This window comes from Neopsephotus bourkii, unplaced genomic scaffold, assembly GCF_033783945.1.
Source record: "Neopsephotus bourkii isolate Nb327-2 ecotype Australia unplaced genomic scaffold, CSIRO-AGI_Nbou_v1 NB_196, whole genome shotgun sequence".
Taxonomy (NCBI): Eukaryota; Metazoa; Chordata; class Aves; order Psittaciformes; family Psittacidae; genus Neopsephotus; species Neopsephotus bourkii.
Genome location: NW_026900709.1, coordinates 9,553,325 through 9,572,637, shown reverse-complemented (window position 1 = coordinate 9,572,637; position 19,313 = coordinate 9,553,325). Strand labels below are relative to the sequence as shown.

Sequence of the window (19,313 nt, the reverse complement as noted above, 5' to 3'; positions counted from 1 at the left end):
AGTATACAAAATTGGTATGGAGTGGTAGACATACCTCATCTACAAAAGTTCTGACCATCACTGTATCTTTCGCCATTTTCTTCCTAATTAGGGCTTGTTCTTTTTCATACTCTTTTTCAAAGTCACCATATGAAATAGCTGGGGCTACCTCAGCCACTTTAGGTTCCTGAATATATGCAGTCACTTGAGTTTGATACATTGCTTCTTGCTGGGATTTTATGTAGGCTTCATAATCAGCTAAGAATTAAGAACACATTAATTTTGATAAATTGTGATTTTCACTGGATTGAATAGAGAAAACAAGTACACATTTATTTTACTGGTTTCGGTGATTCAAGCAGAGTTTCTGTCTGTTTAGCCAATAAAGGACAAACGGCAATAAAATCCAAAGCTCAGATGAGCTTTATAAACAGGTAGAAGTTTTACTGTGCTATTTAGGTATTCTAGTTCTGAAAGTGAAAGCACCTATAGAGACTATTTTACAGTTTCTTCACCATGGCTCTGTCTCCTACAAACTTTCATGCATTTTTACAAGGGGAAATAAAAAAAAAATAAAAAGTTTTTTTTTCCTGTAATAGAATAACCTATTACTTGATTAGCTTCCTTTCCCTACATCACTCTCTGAATGTCTTATGTTATGCAGACTGTTATGGATGCCAAAGGAAGAAGGTTCCTGTAGGTCCACATTCTAGCAAAGAATAAAGTCTTTCAAGAGCCTGAGGTCAAATAATCTGTTTTGCAGAAACAGAGCCACCCAATCTCCCTTTACATTTCTTGAATTGACTAAACTAGGATGCACTGAATTTGCAGAAAAATTCAAAATATTTTTCACAATTTAGAGTTAAGTTTAAGAAACATTTCTCTCCTGCAATGTACCTTCTTCTAGTAAGGAGACCGTTGCAGAAGCTTCGCCATGTTTATTACGAACAATAATAGTATATTCTCCGGCATCGTCGGCAAAAGTCATGGAAATTTCAAGTTTGCATTCCCCGGTTTCTCTTTTGTAACTCACTTTGTATCTGTAGAAAACACAAAAGTATAAGTTCTCTATAATTCTGATTAACATAATTTTTTAGTGAATTTGCTTTTAATCATAAAATTAATTGGAATCACTCCTAACTTATGCAAGACAAAGACTGAAACTTCAGCAGGCAGTTCTCACTCAATGAACCTGCAGAACAGTGCAGGCAATGTAACCATGCTGAAACTAGGCTACAGGTCTACTTTCTGTCTGTTGTCTGAATGGCATGCAAACAGCAATACAAACAGAAATATTGAAGTCAATTATCAGACACAGTAAAATGGTATATGCTGTGTGCACGTAATTTGTCCTAATATGGGTCATTATAGCATGATTTATTTCAAGAATGCTACAAATGTGTTTGTTTTTCTCCTCTGCTAGAAAGTGTGTTGCTCTCAATAGACAGCATTTCCAGTCAGAATACAAACATGGCATAGAATTGTAGAATCATAAACAGAGTAAAAAAATGTAAAACTTCTTCCTGATTTGTTTTTAAACATATGAAATATTTCTCATTTTATGGTCTTTTGAATGTTTGTATTTTGAAACTTGGCCTTCAAATTCTCATATTAAGACATGATGCTATGATTTTGCCATTTTAGAAATAATATTTCACAGAAATAAGTGATGTTGTTTGTCTTAGCATCATTAAGGGAATGAAAATTATAGTAATGTAAATGAAATATTCCTAAAAATTATGTTGAGATAGATTTTGTGATTGTATTCAAAGTACCTGTAGCCAGTCGTTAGAGGAACTCCACCTTTTTTCCAGTAGACATGTGGCTTTGGGTTGCCTCCTACTTGGCATTCAAAAATAATGCTCCCACCTTCAATTAATTTATGTACCATGGGTTTTCTTATGAAGAAAGGAGGTATGGGTTCTCCAGATACTTCCTCTACTGCAGCAGAGACATCTTCCATTACAATGTCTTTTGTCTCCATGTAGCTGAAATAAGATTCCAATGCAGGTAAGTAAGTCAGCTGATGTCTGAAATTCTCTTAAACAGAATTCAAGAAACTAAAGACCACAGTAGCAGTAGTCTGTTTAGGAAAGTAACTTTACCGTTTCTCTTCTCTAACAGCTTTCTCAGAAATGGTTTCTCGAGTCTCAATTTCCTCTGAAACTGCAATGCAAACACCACAAAGTGGAATTTAAAATACTTTAATAGTGCTTAAGCAATTACTCTAGTTGTCTCAAAGAAAGAGAAGGTTAAGTAGTTGGTTGGCTCAGAGGGCCAGGTACTTCCACTGAGGAAGCAATTTAAGAGTCTTCATCAGTACACAAGTTGGCCTTTTCCTCATGTTCTTACAGCCCTGTTACCTAACCGCCCTGGAATACAATTCAGGGCATATATTCTACTCGGGAGCTGACAAAATGCCTAAGTTACATTACTAATAATATTCAGTCAACAAAATTATATTCCTCCTACATTGACAAGAGGAAATAGCCTGAAGTCCAGATTGGATATTAGAAAAAATGTCTTCACCAAAAGGTTTATCAGTTGGAACAGGATTCCCAGGGAATTAGTTGAGTAACCATCCCTGGAGGTATTTAAACATGCATGTGGTGCTCATGGACATGGTTTAGTGGTGCACTTGGCAGTGTTAGGCTAGCAGTTGTACTCAATGATCTGAAAGGTCTTTTCCAACCTAAATGATTCTATCAGCCTATAAATATATATACCTTTCACACATAAGTGGCAAGATGTGCTGACACTCCCAGCCTTATTCGTAGCAGTGCACGTAAATCTTCCACTGTCTTCTGCAAAAGCTTCACGAATCACAAGGCGAGCAAGCCCTGCTTTGAAAGTTATCTGGAAGTCCATTGAGCTCTCAATCTTGTAGTCTTCCCTGTACCATGTTATGGTAGGCTGAGGATGACCAGAGATATGGCACTCCAGAGTGACAGACTCTCCTTCAGTCACAGTCTTATTTTTGAGGCCCTGTATGACAAAAACCAGGTATCACAGTCAGTAGATATTTTCAGTGCTGAATAGCCATTGAATTAACTAAAACCTATTTGAATGGAAAAATTAATGTCTACTTCAAAACAGTGTTCTGTTCAGCAGTGTACCCAGGAAAAAAGTGGCATTTTCCAAAGGGAAGTATTTGAAACTGAATTTGGGAACTCTGAACACCACTTTTATTAACAAGAAAATTAAAAGTTAGGTTGATGTTTATGCAGATCATGGTGAGAAACTGTTTCACTGCTGCATAGGTCAACCTACTATGTGACAATTGTGAAGAATCACCACCATAACAGACATTCAGAATAGTTTGCATCAGAGACAAATTGTGTGGATAATAAGTTTAATACAGAGTTTAAAAGACAATTTTCATGTTCAGGTCTTTAAAGATAAAATTCAAAATGCAAACTGGGTAAAAACATAATGAAAATCCCCTAATCTGGATATAAATTACTTACTGAGACAAAGGTGGGTGGAGTAGCAGGGATTTCTGCAGGCACAGGAACTCTGGCAGTTTCTGTCACCTAGGTTGTTTAAAACACAGTTAATAAACACTTAACAAAGCCAAGGACATAAACAGCAGAATTTAGATAAGAAATTGAAGAAAACTCTTTGCTTGTCATAGGTAAATATTAGGTCCTTAGAAGGATTTGTGTAAAACAAAGAGAGAAAAGTCAGTAGAATGCTGTAAAAGAGAAAAATTGTAGTGAGAAAACAGCAAACAAGTGAGGCTATGCTATGTTTTTAAGATGTGAGTCAGTCAAAGTGATGGAAATTTGCTTAATAACATACCTTTTCTTCACCTTCTTTCCGTAACATCAAGTGTTCTTCTCGCACTGCTTCACCTTTAACGCTTACACCTATCTCCTTTTTAGTCTCAACATCATAATGACTTTTATAGGCCTCAGCAGCCTCTCCAAAAGGAAACTGTGGAGGGGCAACTGGCTCTGCTTTTATCCTGACTTCTTGAGGCTTTAGCTGAGGTGGCTTCACAGGCTTGGTGATCTTTTGGACGGCAGTAGTAGCTAACTCTTTTTGCAGAGTAGCCATGGCAGATCCAGCTATTGAAACCTTAGGAATAGAAGAGCAAGAGTTACAGCTTTGTTGTTCTCTTGTTTTCAAAGGGAACATTAAAACACGCCATTCTTAAGCAGATTGCATATGTACCAGTTGCTTCCTTAGTCACTTATTTGTTGTTACTACAAAAGCTACATATACAAAAAATGAATTCTAGTTTTAGATTGAAGTAGAATACCAGAGATATAATATCTTTGTATTATTTTTGATGTTTAACATTTTACTTTAGAATTTGATCTTTAAATTGTGAAGAAGCTCTTAAATGCAACATGAGAAATGTCCTCTAAATTTATTCGCTTGAGGCCTTAGCTTTCCATTTAATCAGTCTAATACTGCAATAACACTACTAATTATATAACTGTCATTGATTAAAAAAAGAGATTTCAAAATGTTATTTTAGATGTGATAACATTGGCAAACATACATAAATCTTTCAAGAAAAAAAAAGCTTAGGTAGTTTTTATAGTGTTTAATGGTTTTTTGAGCGGAAAAAAACTTTCACTTTTAAAGGTCCACGTGAAGAGAGAGTACTTGAATGAGAAAATTCATTGAATGGGAACTTTTAATTAAATGTGAAGGAGCTGAATAGAAGAACAGGAAAAAAAAAAACACATTAAAATGGATAGTGTAGTATTATACAGTCTGGATTTTTTTCTACCGCAAAAATTAGCTTATTACGTAGTAAACTGCAAGGAAGAAAGAAGCAATATGTATAATGTGCTAGTGAACTGATGCACATAAGACTGAAAAGGGATACTTCTTGTCTTTAAAAAACATAAGTTTCATGATACATTTATGTTTTCATTGTATGACATGATGTATTGAAGCTGCATCCTTATACAGATTATAAGCTGTGTTAAATACTAATAATTACAAATCAAATGTTAGCAGTTCATGTATCTGTTTACAGCACTGCTGTAAACAAAAACAGTTGCAAAGAGCAGACAACTCTTCTTGGGAAAGCACCATACTGGAGCAGGAGGAAAAGCCTTTGGAAAGGGTGACCCACTTGTTACTATAAAGGAGCAAATTATTCTTGGATACAGTTTTCACATCCTACCTCATATGTATGATCTGGTTTAGGAACAGCAATTTTTGAGACTGAGAAGTGAGGACTTGCTGTGCGAGGTCGTGGGTGTTCAACATGAATTGTTTTCTCCGTCTTAGCTTCTGCTGCTCTTTTTATCTACACAAAGCAATGAAAAAAGTTTTTGAGAATGTGATGCTGTTCTCCAAACTTAAACAGATTTCACCGGGACACAGTTTTTGGAAAAGAATGCAATGTAACCTAATGTCTAACCTCTGTTGATATCTGAACTTCCTTCTTTTCAGCAGCAGAGATATGTTTTTCAGGAGGAACATAGACAGTTTTAACTTCTTTAGTGACAACATGACGTTCTGCTGGGGCCTCCGCAACCCGGTCTGTCACAGCAGCAGCCCGGTCTGTTACTTGCTCTTTATAGCCATACTCCAAAGTTTTCTGCTTTACATAAGCTTCATCCACTTGTTGTTGTTCCCAGGGTGATCGAACACGTGCCTGATCAACTGCGGCAACAACTGTAGCTACAGCTTCAGCCCTTTTTCCAGCTTCAGTCTATGGATAACATTGGCAAAATTTATACAAATATTCATCATTATATTAAAGGCTTACATATATGGCAAATACTTATAAATATAAAGCTCAGTAAAGTATATTACAAAAAAAGAAAGTGTGCATACATATGCAAAAGTAATAATGTAATCATCAAATATGTTCACACATAAATACGTTTCAGAGTCAGTAGACTCAGATATAGTCTTTTCGAAGCTCTATCTGCACATTCAAGATAGATATGCTTGTCTGCTTTATACATATCAATATTTGTATGCAAGCTCTCTTTTAATACTTCATAGTTACATTTACGGCTACTTTTGGCAGATATGTACATGTACACATAAAGTCAGTATGCTGATCAGCTCCATGAAACTGTTAGATGCTACTAAAAATGTAGAGAATGTGTTTAGCACCTGATATGAATGTATTTACTATGGAATATACCCATAAAAAACTTTACCCCAGGCATATTGGTTGTTTCAGGGCTAATTATCAAATTATTTTGCAAAAGAAGAAAAACTGAGTTTTCTGAGGCATTGGAAATAACACATTTGCACCAGGAATTTTCTTTTTTTTCTTATAACTGATAACTACTGTCAAATTCTGTGTTATCGGAGTCTTAATTTTTGTCCTGTCAGACAACAATAGGTAATAGGACAGTCACTACTGGTGTTTATTAACTGGTGTTTATTATTACTGTCATAACTGATCTGGAGGTAGCACCAAAGCATATCCTATTTATGCCTTGTAGATAGGATACCTTCCTAATAGATAACTTCATGCTGATTTTAAAGTCATTATCACCTTGAAATAAAATAACAAGTGAGGCTAAAATGTGATCATTTGCAGAGATTTGTTTATTTTTAGTGCTTAGGTAACAAAGATGTCTTATTCAGTATTATTGCCTATATTCAAAATCATTGTTTGTACCAATTTGAATTTTACCCTAAATTTACATCCTCTAACAAGCAACTGCAGTCTCTTAGTATTCTGAGTCTTCTGAGCTTTATATGTTGTGCTCTTTCAATTGTATTTTATAAAATTGTTTTATGAATGTACCATACAGTTTCTAACAAAGTTGATCAATAGAATTACATAAAAGCTGCAATCTTTTATAGCCAATATTTATGCTATTCTTCCACATATGAGAGATCCTGGCTGTATTAAAATCAGAAAGAAAGCTTTTCTACTGTAGGAGTCCTACAGGAAGAAAGCCATGTCTGCTAGGGTCTGATTGTCAGAAGTAATAAATTGTACAGACTTGAACAGATGTTAAAGTTTGTGTTAATCGAGGTTCGTCGATTGTGTGGAAGACAACTTTGTTCTGTGAGTAATAGAGGAACCGACAAGGAGAGGTGCCATGCTTGACCTTGTGCTCACCAACAGGGAAGGGCTCGTTGGAAATGTGGCACTGCAGGGCAGCCTTGGATGCAGCGATCATGAGATGGTCGAATTTGAGATCCTTAGGACAGTGAGAAGAGCAATCTCACTGCCCTAGACTTCAAAAGAGCAGACTTTGGCCTCTTCAGGAACCTGCTTAGTAAGGTTCCATGGGATATAGCCCTAGAGGGCAGGGGGGCTCAAGACTCTTGGTTGGTCTTCAAGGATCACCTGCTACAAGCTCAGGAGTGTTGCATCCCAACTAGAAGGAAGTGCAGCAGGAGGGCCAGGAGACCTCCTTGGATGGATAAGGAGCTGCTGAGGAAAATTTAAATGAAAAAAGAGTCTTATAGAAAGTGGAAGCAAGGACAGGTGGCCTGGGAAGAGTACAGAGATATTGTCCGGGAAGCTAGGGACCAGGTTAGGAAAGCTAAGGCCCAGTTAGAATTAAACTTGGCTAGGGATATTAAGGATAACAGGAAGGGATTCTACAGGTACATAGCAAATAAAAAACAGATTAGGGAGAATGTAGGCCCCCTCAGGAAGCTCTCAGGTGAACTAGCTACACAGGATTTGGAGAAGGCTGAGGTTCTGAATGACTTCTTTGCCTCGGTCTTCTCTAGCAAAGGCTCTCACCACACCACACAAGTCTTGGAAAGCAGATGCAGGGACTGTGAGAATGAAGACCTTGGGCCCACTGTGGGAGAGGAATTGGTTCGAGACCATCTTAAAAATCTGAATGTGCACAAGTCCATGGGTCCTGATGAAATCCATCCGCGGGTCCTGAGGGAGCTGGCGAATGAAGTTGCTAAGTTGCTGGCCATCATATTTGAAAAATCATGGCAGTCAGGTGAAGTTCCCGACGACTGGAAAAAGGGAAATATAACCCCATTTTCAAGAAGGGGAAAATGGATGACCCAGGGAATTACAGACCAGTCAGTCTCACCTCTGTGCCTGGCAAAATCTTGGAGCAGATTCTCCCGGAAGGCATGCTAAGGCACATGAAAAACAACAAGGTGCTTGGTGACAGCCAGCATGGCTTCACTAAGGGGAAATCCTGCCTGACCAATTTGGTAGCCTTCTATGATGGGGCTACAGAACTGATGGGCAGTGGTAGAGCAATTGATGTCATCTACCTGGATTTATGTAAAGCGTTCTACGCTGTCCCACACGACATTCTTGTCTCTGAACTGGAGAGACATCAATTTGATGAATGGACCACTTGGTGGATAAAGAACTAGCTGGATGGCCGCACACAGAGAGTTGCGGTCAATGGCTTAATGTCCGGCTGGAGACCAGTAACGAGTGGTGTCCCTCAGGGATCGGTGTTGGGACCGGTCTTGTTTAACATCTTCATCGCTGACACGGACAGTGGGATTGAGTGCGCCCTCAGCAAGTTTGCCAATGACACCAAGCTGTGTGGTTCGGTTGATGCGCTGGAGGGAAGGAATGCCATCCAGAGGGACCTTGACACACTTGTGAGGTGGGCTGATGCCAACCTCATGAAGTTTAACCATGCCAAGTGCAAGGTCCTACACCTGGGTCGGAGCAATCCCAGGCACAGCTACAGGCTGGGCAGAGAAGAGATTCAGACCAGCCCTGTGGAGAAGGACTTGGGGGTGCTGGTCAATGAGAAAATGAACATGAGCCAGCAGTGTGCGCTTGCAGCCCAGAAAGCCAACTGTATCCTGGGCTGCATCAAAAGGAGTGTGACCAGCAGGTCAAAGGAGGTGACCCTGCCCCTTTATTCTGCTCTCATGAGACCTCACTTGGAGTATTGTGTACAGTTCTGATGCCCTCAGCATAAAAAGGACATGGATCTGCTGGAACAAGTCCAGAGGAGGGCCATGAGAATGATCAGGGCACTGGAGCACCTCCCATATGAAGATCGCCTGAGAAAGTTGGGGCTGTTCAGCCTGGAGAAGAGAAGGCTGTGTGAAGACCTCATAGCAGCCTTCCAGTATCTGAAGGGGGCCTATAGGGATGCTGGGGAGGGACTCTTCATTAGGGACTGTAGTGGGAGGACAAGGGGTAATGGGTTAAAACTTAAACAGGGGAAGTTTAGATTGGATATAAGGAGGAAATTCTTTCCTGTTAGGGTGGTGAGGCACTGGAATAGGTTGCCCAGGGAGGTTGTGAATGCTCCATCCCTGGCAGTTCAAGGCCAAGTTGGACGAGGCCTTGGGTAATATGGTTTAGAGCGAGGTGTCCCTGGCCATGGCAGGGGGTTTGGAACTTGATGATCTTAAGGTCATTTCCAACCCTAACTATTCTATGATTCTATGATTCTATGATATGAACAACATTGCAATTGAAACTTGAAAAGAGAGCAGTTGTTTCATATTACAACCATAACATTGCAAGGAATCATCATGTAGAAGAAAAAACTGCATTCAGAAATCTGAACAAGTAAATATTACTTGATTGTCATTGGTAGTGAGTAGGCTTTCAGAGAGAAATCTGACTGTAGTCTTAGAAGTGGCATTTCATAATATTCCTTTATGTCTAGTGAGACAAAAACCTCTTTATCACCAGAAACTTAATCACACTGCCTCTGTTACTTGACAATTATCCGACTTGATGTGTTATGTTATCAGGAATATTTGAAGGCATTCTATTGTACCCAAGTAGCTCTTAAAAGGTAAGGTTTGCAGATAAATTGTAACAGTCCATTTCACATCTGAAACAGCTATAGTCACCTGATCATAAGCTAGATGAATTTGTTCTTGCTTGGCTGTAATTTCTTCTCTAGTTCTGGACACTGTGACTGGTGCTTTGGTTTTATCAGTGGCAGTTATTTTCGGAGCTACAGTAGTTTTCTTAGCTTCCTTTTTAATCTAATTATTGTAGCAAAAATAAAAGTTTCAGTTACATATGATCTTGAAAGATGTTTGAACAAAGGGAAAGGATTTTGGAAGAGGAAAAACTAAAAAGAAGGGGTTAGATCCTTATGCACTGCACACAGCTCTGTATTATATGTATGCTGATAAGTATGTCACACCCTCACACCTACTTAAGTAAAAGTAATGATTAAAATAAATAAAAAAAAAAGTTAGAATGCATTTCAAGAGTCTGTTATTCCGTTCCAAATGTCAATCAGAAGGGAATTATGGGCATCCTTATTAATGAAAACAGTTAGGAGAACAAGATAGATGTGGAATAATAAAGTTTAATTGACAGTAGTTCTGGAAGTTTGTAAGTGAAATAAATCATAGAAAAATGATCTGGAAATGTGTAGTTAGTATTTTTTGAGCGTCACAAGGTTTTTAAAGACGAGAGGATAAAAAACCAAATATAGTTATAATATTGCTATTCACCTTTTCATGGGTTATGCTCACTTGTTCTTGTCTGGTAGCAATTCCTTCTTTACTTTTCGATATTATGACTGGTGGTTTAGGTTTACCAGTGGTAATTACTACCTTAGGTACAGAAGGTTTCATATCTTCCTTTCTTATCTAGTTTTTATGGTAAAGAGAATAATAGTAGTCAATTATGCCTGTTGTCAAAATTACACAGCTTTCCTGGCAAGTGGGATAAGATTTCAGAATGTGTATTAAGAAGAGAAAAAAAGTACTTGAGAAATTGAATAATCCCTTTGTGTAGACCAAGGTATAGCTATATGCTAGCTGAACAGTCATTTAACATATTGCATTAATCCATGTGTTAATTGTACTATAACATTATTTTGTAGATACTGTTTTCTGCTTACAGAAAAATGAGTATTACTGACTTAATATTTGCTCCCATCAGTAGATGAAACTATTTCATCAGTTACTCCAACAAAGACTTCACAATATAGTCTAGCAGATGCATTCAATCCTCACACAAATATGAACTTCATTAAATCAAATTCCACGCATAAATATTATATCATGAGATAACCTCTACAATTTACCTCTAGAAATCTACCTTCAGACAAAAAACAGAGGTCATTAAGCATAAGATGAAGTTCTCTGTACCCTGACAATAAAAGCCATAATGTTCAAAAGATCTGTAGGATTGACAGCTGCACTCCTCCTCTAGACAGAGCTGCCCTGAAATCAGTAGACCTGGACCTGAGACACTGGGCTGGACTACCTTGCTTTATAAACTTTTCATTTTATAAACTGATCTTCATATATAAGCAGAGCAAAGACATGTAGCACATTTAATGAAGAATGAGGTTTTATGAACTTTTTGGTGTATAACAGTGAGTTAAACATCTGTAATTTACCTTTTCATGAGCAATTTGCTCATGTCTGGTAGATATTTCTTCTCTAGCTCTTGATATTCTTTCTTGTTCTTTGGCTTTTTCTGTGGCAATAACTACTGTGGGTACTGGAGTTTTCTCTGGTTGTTTTCTTACCTAGGTGTTTATGAATAAGAAAGTGTAAATGATATATTTTTTAAAAGTATAAGGTACGTGATTTTTGATACATTTGGAAAAGATAAAACTGAAAGGGAAATAAAATGTTGAATTCTGGATTTCAAAATCATTTAGTCTGGAAATAACAACATAAATGGACTTTTATAAAACATATATACGTTAAACATAAAAACAACACAACATTCCACAAATGATTGCTTTGCTACTGAAAGCAGTAATAAATAAAAAAAAATCTGATCAGAGAAAAACTGTCCTGCATCATAATCAGTTGAGAAAGTATAGGATATTAAAACCAAGTAATAAGTAATTTTCACTTTTCCATGTTCAGCTATAATCTGCACATAAGCATCTGATTTTTTTCCAAGGTTGATTTCTATTTCTAAGTACTTTAAACATAGATTACACTTCATTCCTCGTGCATTTCTACTAGAATGCAGATGTAATATTTCTCTATAAAAGCTGATCTTCCATTACATCACATTTGTCTGATAAAACACATGTGAAAACAATCTGGATCAGTATTTTTAAAATTGATTTTAATGCAGAATGAGTTTTTGCTCCTTTTTTTTTTTTTTTCTCACCCACTGTGCTGGCAACAAAGCAGGGTACAAATAGCAAGCTTAGAAACAAAATCAGAGAAAAAAAACACCATACAGTATATAAAAGAAAGATTTTTTTACTAGGTTAAAGTTTTTCAAGTTTATCTATCACATCCTTCAGTATTAATGGAAGTGAAATAAAAAAAGGAATCATCAAGGAGAGATAGGAGAATGATAGCAATGTAAACTAGCAACACTGAGCATCTATGAGAAGCTAAAAATAGTATTGTGGTATGTCATTTTTCTTGTTCATAGGCTTGTCCTTTGAGGAGACATTAAATTTTTTAACAGAATATGACAATCATAGGTAACATCTGTATTCACCTTTTCAAGAGAGATATGCCTTTGTTCTTCTGAAGTAACAATTTCTTCTCTAGTTCTTGATATTACTGTTTGTTTTGTGGCTTTATCAGTGGTAACTACTACTGTTGCCTCCTTTCTCATCTGATTTTTATAGCAACAAACAAAAAAACAAAGCCTTAAAATTCATTTTAACAACTTGATCATCAAAAGAAGGAGAAGGTAAAGTAAGAGAAAAGTGTAAGCGAAGGGAAAACACTAAGGGAGAATTATTTTATACCTAGTGGGTAAACTGTAAATGAGACATTAGAGGAAAAACTCCACCAGTGTAAGAATAATGTTAGAGAATGAATGACAAGGGAAAACACAGGATCACTTTCATAGAAAGCATTCTTAAACTTGAAAACAGTTTAAGAATAACTAGTTCCATCCTGCTATGATGAAAAGCAATGGGAAAAGCGATCCATGAGCATTATTTTACAGTCATGCTTTTGTGGTGTACTGGGTAATGTCTTGTTAATTCCTCACAGTGAATCATGCCTTGTTGGCATGGTGGATGAAGGGATAAAGGGGAAACCATAGAATGACTGTGTTCTATTTCTACCTGCTCCTGAACAGGCTGAACGTGGACTGCGGTCATTGCTGTCCTTTTAGTAGTTTGCTCCACAACACTTGGAGCTGGTTCTCTCACCATGGCTTGATCCACAGCAGCAACAACCGTAGCAACAGCTGCTGTTTTTTCACTGTCCTTTCTCACCTATATTAGTCACATCAAAAGACATTTTTTCATGTTTTGCATTCAGAAGCAGCACAAAAATCAAGTACAGAGACAGAATGTTGCAAAGAAGCATTTAAATACTCACAGCAGAACTCTCGACAGCAGGTACACACACGTTTTTATACACAGCCTTCCATTTAGCAAATCTAATCAGCTGTGACAAGTCCACACATAAAGCAAAACCAACTCTCTTTCAAAAAATAGACTTTACCTCTCTAGCATCAGCTGCAACCTCCTCAGCAGCAGCACCACTAATGGTAACTTGTTCTTGGACCCCATATCTTCCTTCCCATCTTTCTTCAGTTCTTATTTGGGTAGCACTTGTAGATACTCTTGTTTCCGTCATCTGGGCTTCTGTGGTTGCAGTATATCCTTCCTGCCTCCAAGGAGGAAGGACTTCAGCCCCAGCTGTTGTCACTATATGTGTTTTACGGATTGGAGATGGAGATTTCACTGGTCTAATAGGTGAGGTGGAGATTCTTCCAGCAGGAGAAACTGACCTATTATAAAAATAAAGTATTAATATAATTAATGTTGTGTCATACAACAGCAATTATACAGACAACTTCAGCCTGGACTTGAATTCACTCCCCATTTAGGGTATCTTCACTAGTTTGATTTTACAAAAGTTTTTGAGGTGTTCTACTTGTATATTACACGTACCTGATTTTAACATTATGCCTAATGTGTGCTTTTGTCATAACTGTAACATATCTTCATAGTAGCTTAGTTAGATTCCCAAAAAGAAATAAGGGCAAATGTCAAAGTGCATTTCCTTCAAGCACACATACTTAAAATAAATATATATATATATAAATTATTAGTTTCCATTTTCTCTATCATAATTCTCCTAATAGGAATAATATAAAAGGCTTACAGGCTGTATTGCATACTACGTTTGTGGTCCAGTCTCTGTAGAGAGACAAAATGATTAGAGTAGCTGCTTTTTGTATGTGTCAGCCACCTAGCAACAACATAACTTTATGTACTGCTGCACCACATCTCATTTCTATGTGTCATCCCTTCATGTGTTCAGATTGCAAGAAAGATTCTGATCTATATTTTTCCCCATACTTACATTTAAAATTTCCCCAACAATAATTGGAAGTCACTTCGAAAGTGCTAGTTTTTTAGAATATCAAAATTGAGAATTCAGTCCCGATCCTAACAGATAGTTTGAAAGCATTTCTCAAAATGATTTAATAAACTTTCTAAGTTACATTTTCTTTGACATGAATATTTTTATACTGTATTTCCCAGGGAACATTAACATACTGCAGCAGTAGAGGGCAGCATCATGTTAATTTTTAGGTTTATTTTCTAACGTATGTCTAAAAGTGGTTTGACAAGCAGTGGAATACAAACTTCTAGTTTCATACACACTGTAGATGGCACAATTATTCTTTCATCTGTGCAGCTTGTTAGTTATTGCCAGTTACTACTAATACATTTCTCCATGTACTTGCAAGTTATTCTCAATGGGACCAGATTCACCAGCATACCTAGCTCTGCCAATTTAAATGGGGCTCTTCTGAGCACTCAGCTTAGAGACATTCCTTTCAGGATGCTGAAACTGCAGGACTTCCAAAGCAGTTTCTCCTTACTTGCTTTCTCAGCACACGCTTCGTGAGGTCTCCCAGACCATGAGCCCTGCTCTTTATATCACTCACTTTCCCCCTAAGACTCTTTAGCAGAACTAAACATTATTTTCCCATAATCATATTTAACTTACCTATTTTAAAACATTTTTTTCTGCATACACATTCTGCTTGCCACTCATTTGAGTGCCATTGTTTTTCCCTGTTCATCTAAAATAATCAAGCATGAACTGCTTTACCGTTTTCTTCTCTTTCATCATGAACTTGAAGCTTTGAGTGTTATTTCAGCTGTACACAGAGCAATCAAATTGGGTTTATTCTCTAAAGGATTTTCTTCCATATGGGATAGAAAGTTTACATAAGAGGCACACCCTTCTATAGCAGTGGCAAATATAGCACATTATAGCTCACCATCAGAATAAACACAGTTATCATTAAGTCAGTGAATTCTTCCATTTTATACTGTGCTGTCATTCTACAGCATTACTTCTGTATGTGAAAGTTGATTCAAAATGCAATCTTATTTGAAAGAATAAAAAGTTTACCTTACTGGTGAGGGTGTTGGTGCTCTGACATGTCTTACAGGTGACGGTGATTGTCTAACAGGTGATGGTGACTGCTGTCGTGCCATTTGTGCTTTTGCAGCAATTACTGGTGGGGTTGGTGATTTTGATGTAGGTCTAGGAATCATTCGTGGAGGTGCCTTATGTGGGAGCTGTTGGGCTGCTGCACCTTCTATGACCATTTCAACACTTGTAAGTGATCTGGCATCAAAGTGGGCTTCAGTCTTCTACAAAGAAATCAAGAAGACAAGTCTGAGACACTGTAGAAGTCATTATACACATTTTAACCTTACCAGCTTTGTTTTTTGAAAAATATACCTTTTCAATTCTGGCTTGTCTTGTTTGTGAAATCTGAGCAGTCGAAACAATTGTCTTTGTCTTTTTAGCAGGAACGGCTTCTTCCTCACCTTTTGGAAGAAAAAACATGGTGAGGAGAATTGCACATGGCAACAAATAACAAGCAGTTGCAGAAATAAATGAATGGTCAATTTCCTTTGTATACAAATTTATATAAACAGAGAAAGAATTGAGCAACCGTGTGTTTTTCGTGCAGTATCTATAGGCAGATAATTGTGAAAACACTTGTAATAGTATTTCTTCATTACTCTGTCATTAGAAAAACAAACAAACAAACAAAAAACCAGTCCTGGATCTCAAATAACTAAACATTCTGGAAGCCTGACTGAGTTAAAATCCAAGCAAGACTGTGCTAGGTAAAATGATTCACTGCTACAGTTCTCTAAGAACTGCCTTCATCCTTATCAGGCTCATTTACAAGGCCATGTACAGTTACGCTGTCTAATATATATCTATTATGTCAAAGACAGCTTATAAATGCAACTTTGTGAAACCTACAGAGCAAAATAAGAACAAGTGAAAGTATCCTCAGTGGAGCATCCTGTCCACTGAATCCTCAGTTTAAAAAAGACCCATTCTGGAGGAAATTCTCAGACAAAACCCTTTTGCAAAGGTTACCAAAACCCTGTTTATTCACAGCAAGTTAATATTGCTTGAGAAAGAAGTTATAAGTTGTCTTGTTGCTATAACTTTGATGAAGTGGTGCATATTGTACCGTTACAACAATGAATAATCTCTTATTTTCATGGCTTGCAACATCACCTCCGTTACCTTGGATTAGCAATTCAGCTGTTGAAGTAGCACGTCCCACATTATTTGTGGCATTTACTGAATAGGTACCGGAGTCTTCAGGATATGCTTCTGCAATTATTAAGCTGTAAAGGTCTCCTTCTTGTATAATTTGAAAATCGGGGGAGCTTTGGATTTCTACTCCATCCCGATAAAACTTCACCACAGGTGTAGGGATTCCAGTCACTCTCACATCAAGTCGAACTTGACTTCCCTGCCTTGCAGTCATGCTCTGTAGTCGTTGTGAAAAGTTTGGTGGTGCTGTTCCAGCTGCAGTTTTATTGAAGAAATAAATAGAAAAGCAATAATGTCTGTTAAAAAGAACTTTAAGGGATAGATATTTTCATTGGTAGAATTGCATCAGATCTTTTTGTTTTTCACTTTACTGACAGGTGATACTACAGACTCAAACATTTAAAACATAGAGTTGATTTGCCAAAATGCAAACAACCTTAACTTTTTTTCATATGTTTAATATTTCTGATATTTCTGACTATGCCCATGTGTGCAAATATTCCTAGAATTAGAGGTACATTGAGTATAACCATAGGTAGTAAGTGCAGTCTCCTGGGTATGAGCCTTTATGTGAGTTATTCTGTTAAATATCTGCAAAACTATTTTTTCTTTTATAATTTCTTTTATGCATAGTTTGACTAAAGCCACTGTGACAGCTTACATGAGCAGAAGCTATGACAGAAATTTGTAATTATGGTTGAGAGTTTATAAGATCAAAATTAAACTTTATGCAATTAAGTGTTACATGTGTATAATGGTGCTGTTAGAAAATACTAGTCAGAATACATGCTGAATTCTAGCCTGCTTTAGGAAAACAAATTGGTTTGCTATTTCTTTTCTGATCATGTAGTTTAAATCCAAACCTTTTTCATTAACTGACACTTCTGCTGTTGCTCTCTCTCACACCGCCAGCAGAGGGAGCTGCCTTTCTTTAGCTGTTTCATACCTGTGACGAGTAGCTCAGCTGTACTAGTAGCTTGCCCAGATCCATTGGTGGCTTGTACGGTGTATCTTCCACTGTTTGCTTCTGTCACGGTGGGGATCACCAGTTTAGCGCGGCCATCACTAAACGAGATCTGCACACCGGGCAGAGTTGCAGCAGAAAGAACCTGGCCATCCCGATACCAGTTCACCTCAGGAACTGGGAAACCTAAAGAAAAAAGGAATATAAAAGGAGAATAAGATTCTGTGAAATGAGAGGTATCCAAAGTTACCATAATGCTCTCTCATGTATGCACAGTTATAGTGGAGTGCAATGGCATTGGCACAGATACATGATTGTAAGCCCAGTGACACAGTGGTAAAGGAATTTCTTCTTCCAGAGCAATAGAACAACTACACAGGTACTGAATTTAGGAAATCACTTGAATTTGTGGACCATAGTGTTTAGCAGTCCTGTTGAAGGATTGTTCATTGAAATTATGAGGGAGATGAATTAATGCACATGAGAATTCTTTTATTTATCTGTTAGTATCTAAGTAGTGTTGCTTATTGCTAACAAAATTATCCAGTCCAGTAGTTTGGAGACAAAGTAAAAATCAGAACTCCTGATCAAGTTAAGTAGTTGTCCTAACACTAAATGATTTAAAAAATGAAGTGACAGAGAAGTGACTGCTGTAGGCATTAACATCAAGTGCTATTAATATCTTGGAGGATTTGTTTCTTTTTTCCTGAAATGAATTCTGTTTCAGTTTGTTATAAAGCAGTCAGCTGGAATCAACTGTTTTTTTGTTGTTCAAACATACTATTCTTTTGTTGCCAGGGTCATGAGCAAGACTCTTCTTGTCAGAAGAGTTTGACCTATATCTATAGCTGTTTTTTAGTTTTAAACGTTGGGGTTTGATTTCTAATGGAAATTCTATTTCCATGGTTTTTACTCAGTCAACTTTTCTGAGCAACTGAAATCCATTTGACAAACAGGCAAGGGTTTTAGGCAAGCCACATAAGGAGAACAGTTAATTTAAGGATACGGTTCCAGCTCAAAAGTTTTTCTGTAGTCCTACAACAGCATTTCTTCAAAGTGAAAAATCCTTCAAATTTACTTTATGTACTTCTCATCAAGACTCTCAAGACAAATCGCCAATTGCACTGCACATGAGGTCACGAATGAGATCTAAAACTGCAATTACTGCAGCTGCTCTACTTTTTCTCTATCTCAATTCTCTGTGGCTTGGAAAACCCCAGGACCACAGAATTCTGCTCCTTTCTAGAGTACCTCTCCTATAAATTCTCCTATAAATAAAAAAAATAATTTAATTATCTGGGAGTTCAATGTGTCAGGAATGTGGCTGTGCGAGACTAAAATGAAAGGGAATCTTAGAAATGTAGTTTGAAACTTTCACTGGCTGTCTGCAGTCACACCATACCTGGTTAGCAAAGTTTTAACTTTTACTCATAGTTGAAAAAATGATTTCTAGATATATGCAAAATAGAAACACACACACAGAAAGAGAGTGTCTTATACTACTAGTTTAAGATAAGTTGAACATTATCATCATAAGTATAAAGCATCCAGCAGATTCTACAGATTGCATTCAGAGATAACATTTGTGTGAAGGATTTTTAAAAATTCTTCGGCTTGGCAACCAAAAAATCACTTTGTCAGCAGAGAATTTCTTGAAACAAAATGTTTTATTTTCTTGGCGCAGCATCATACGATGATTAGCAAACATGGGGTTTGTGTGGTAGGTTGAACAAAGCCTACATTAAGAAAAATTGAGTCTATTGTAATGTCTTCAAGTCATATGCTCAAAGGATTCAAAATTAGAAGCTGTTTTGAAAATCTGAGTACAAATTCATACTAAAAAGAACTGAACTTCACAAGTTTACTAGGACTCTGCTAATCCCATGCCACAGGGCTAGGGACTGAAACATAAGATTTATCTCAGGTTACAGACATTTTTGACTGG

The 19,313-nt window shown here is 37.1% G+C and overlaps 1 protein-coding gene across 1 annotated transcript in view; it reads right to left on the bottom strand.

Annotated features, from left to right (window-relative positions):
• Positions 1–19,313, bottom strand: part of TTN (titin) — a 256,966-nt gene that overhangs the window by 232,995 nt on the left and 4,658 nt on the right. Inside the window, exons 3-21 of the mRNA XM_061379384.1 lie at positions 17,351–17,554; positions 16,372–16,659; positions 15,562–15,650; positions 15,226–15,470; positions 13,294–13,582; positions 12,909–13,061; positions 12,329–12,448; positions 11,253–11,384; positions 10,357–10,494; positions 9,739–9,876; positions 5,366–5,659; positions 5,126–5,251; positions 3,781–4,059; positions 3,447–3,512; positions 2,706–2,964; positions 2,085–2,145; positions 1,755–1,967; positions 877–1,019; positions 35–237 (exon numbers count right to left, since the gene is read on the bottom strand). Coding sequence (XP_061235368.1) covers positions 35–237; positions 877–1,019; positions 1,755–1,967; positions 2,085–2,145; positions 2,706–2,964; positions 3,447–3,512; positions 3,781–4,059; positions 5,126–5,251; positions 5,366–5,659; positions 9,739–9,876; positions 10,357–10,494; positions 11,253–11,384; positions 12,329–12,448; positions 12,909–13,061; positions 13,294–13,582; positions 15,226–15,470; positions 15,562–15,650; positions 16,372–16,659; positions 17,351–17,554 — 3,440 coding nt within the window. The remainder of the gene's footprint in view (positions 1–34; positions 238–876; positions 1,020–1,754; positions 1,968–2,084; positions 2,146–2,705; positions 2,965–3,446; positions 3,513–3,780; positions 4,060–5,125; positions 5,252–5,365; positions 5,660–9,738; positions 9,877–10,356; positions 10,495–11,252; positions 11,385–12,328; positions 12,449–12,908; positions 13,062–13,293; positions 13,583–15,225; positions 15,471–15,561; positions 15,651–16,371; positions 16,660–17,350; positions 17,555–19,313) is intronic.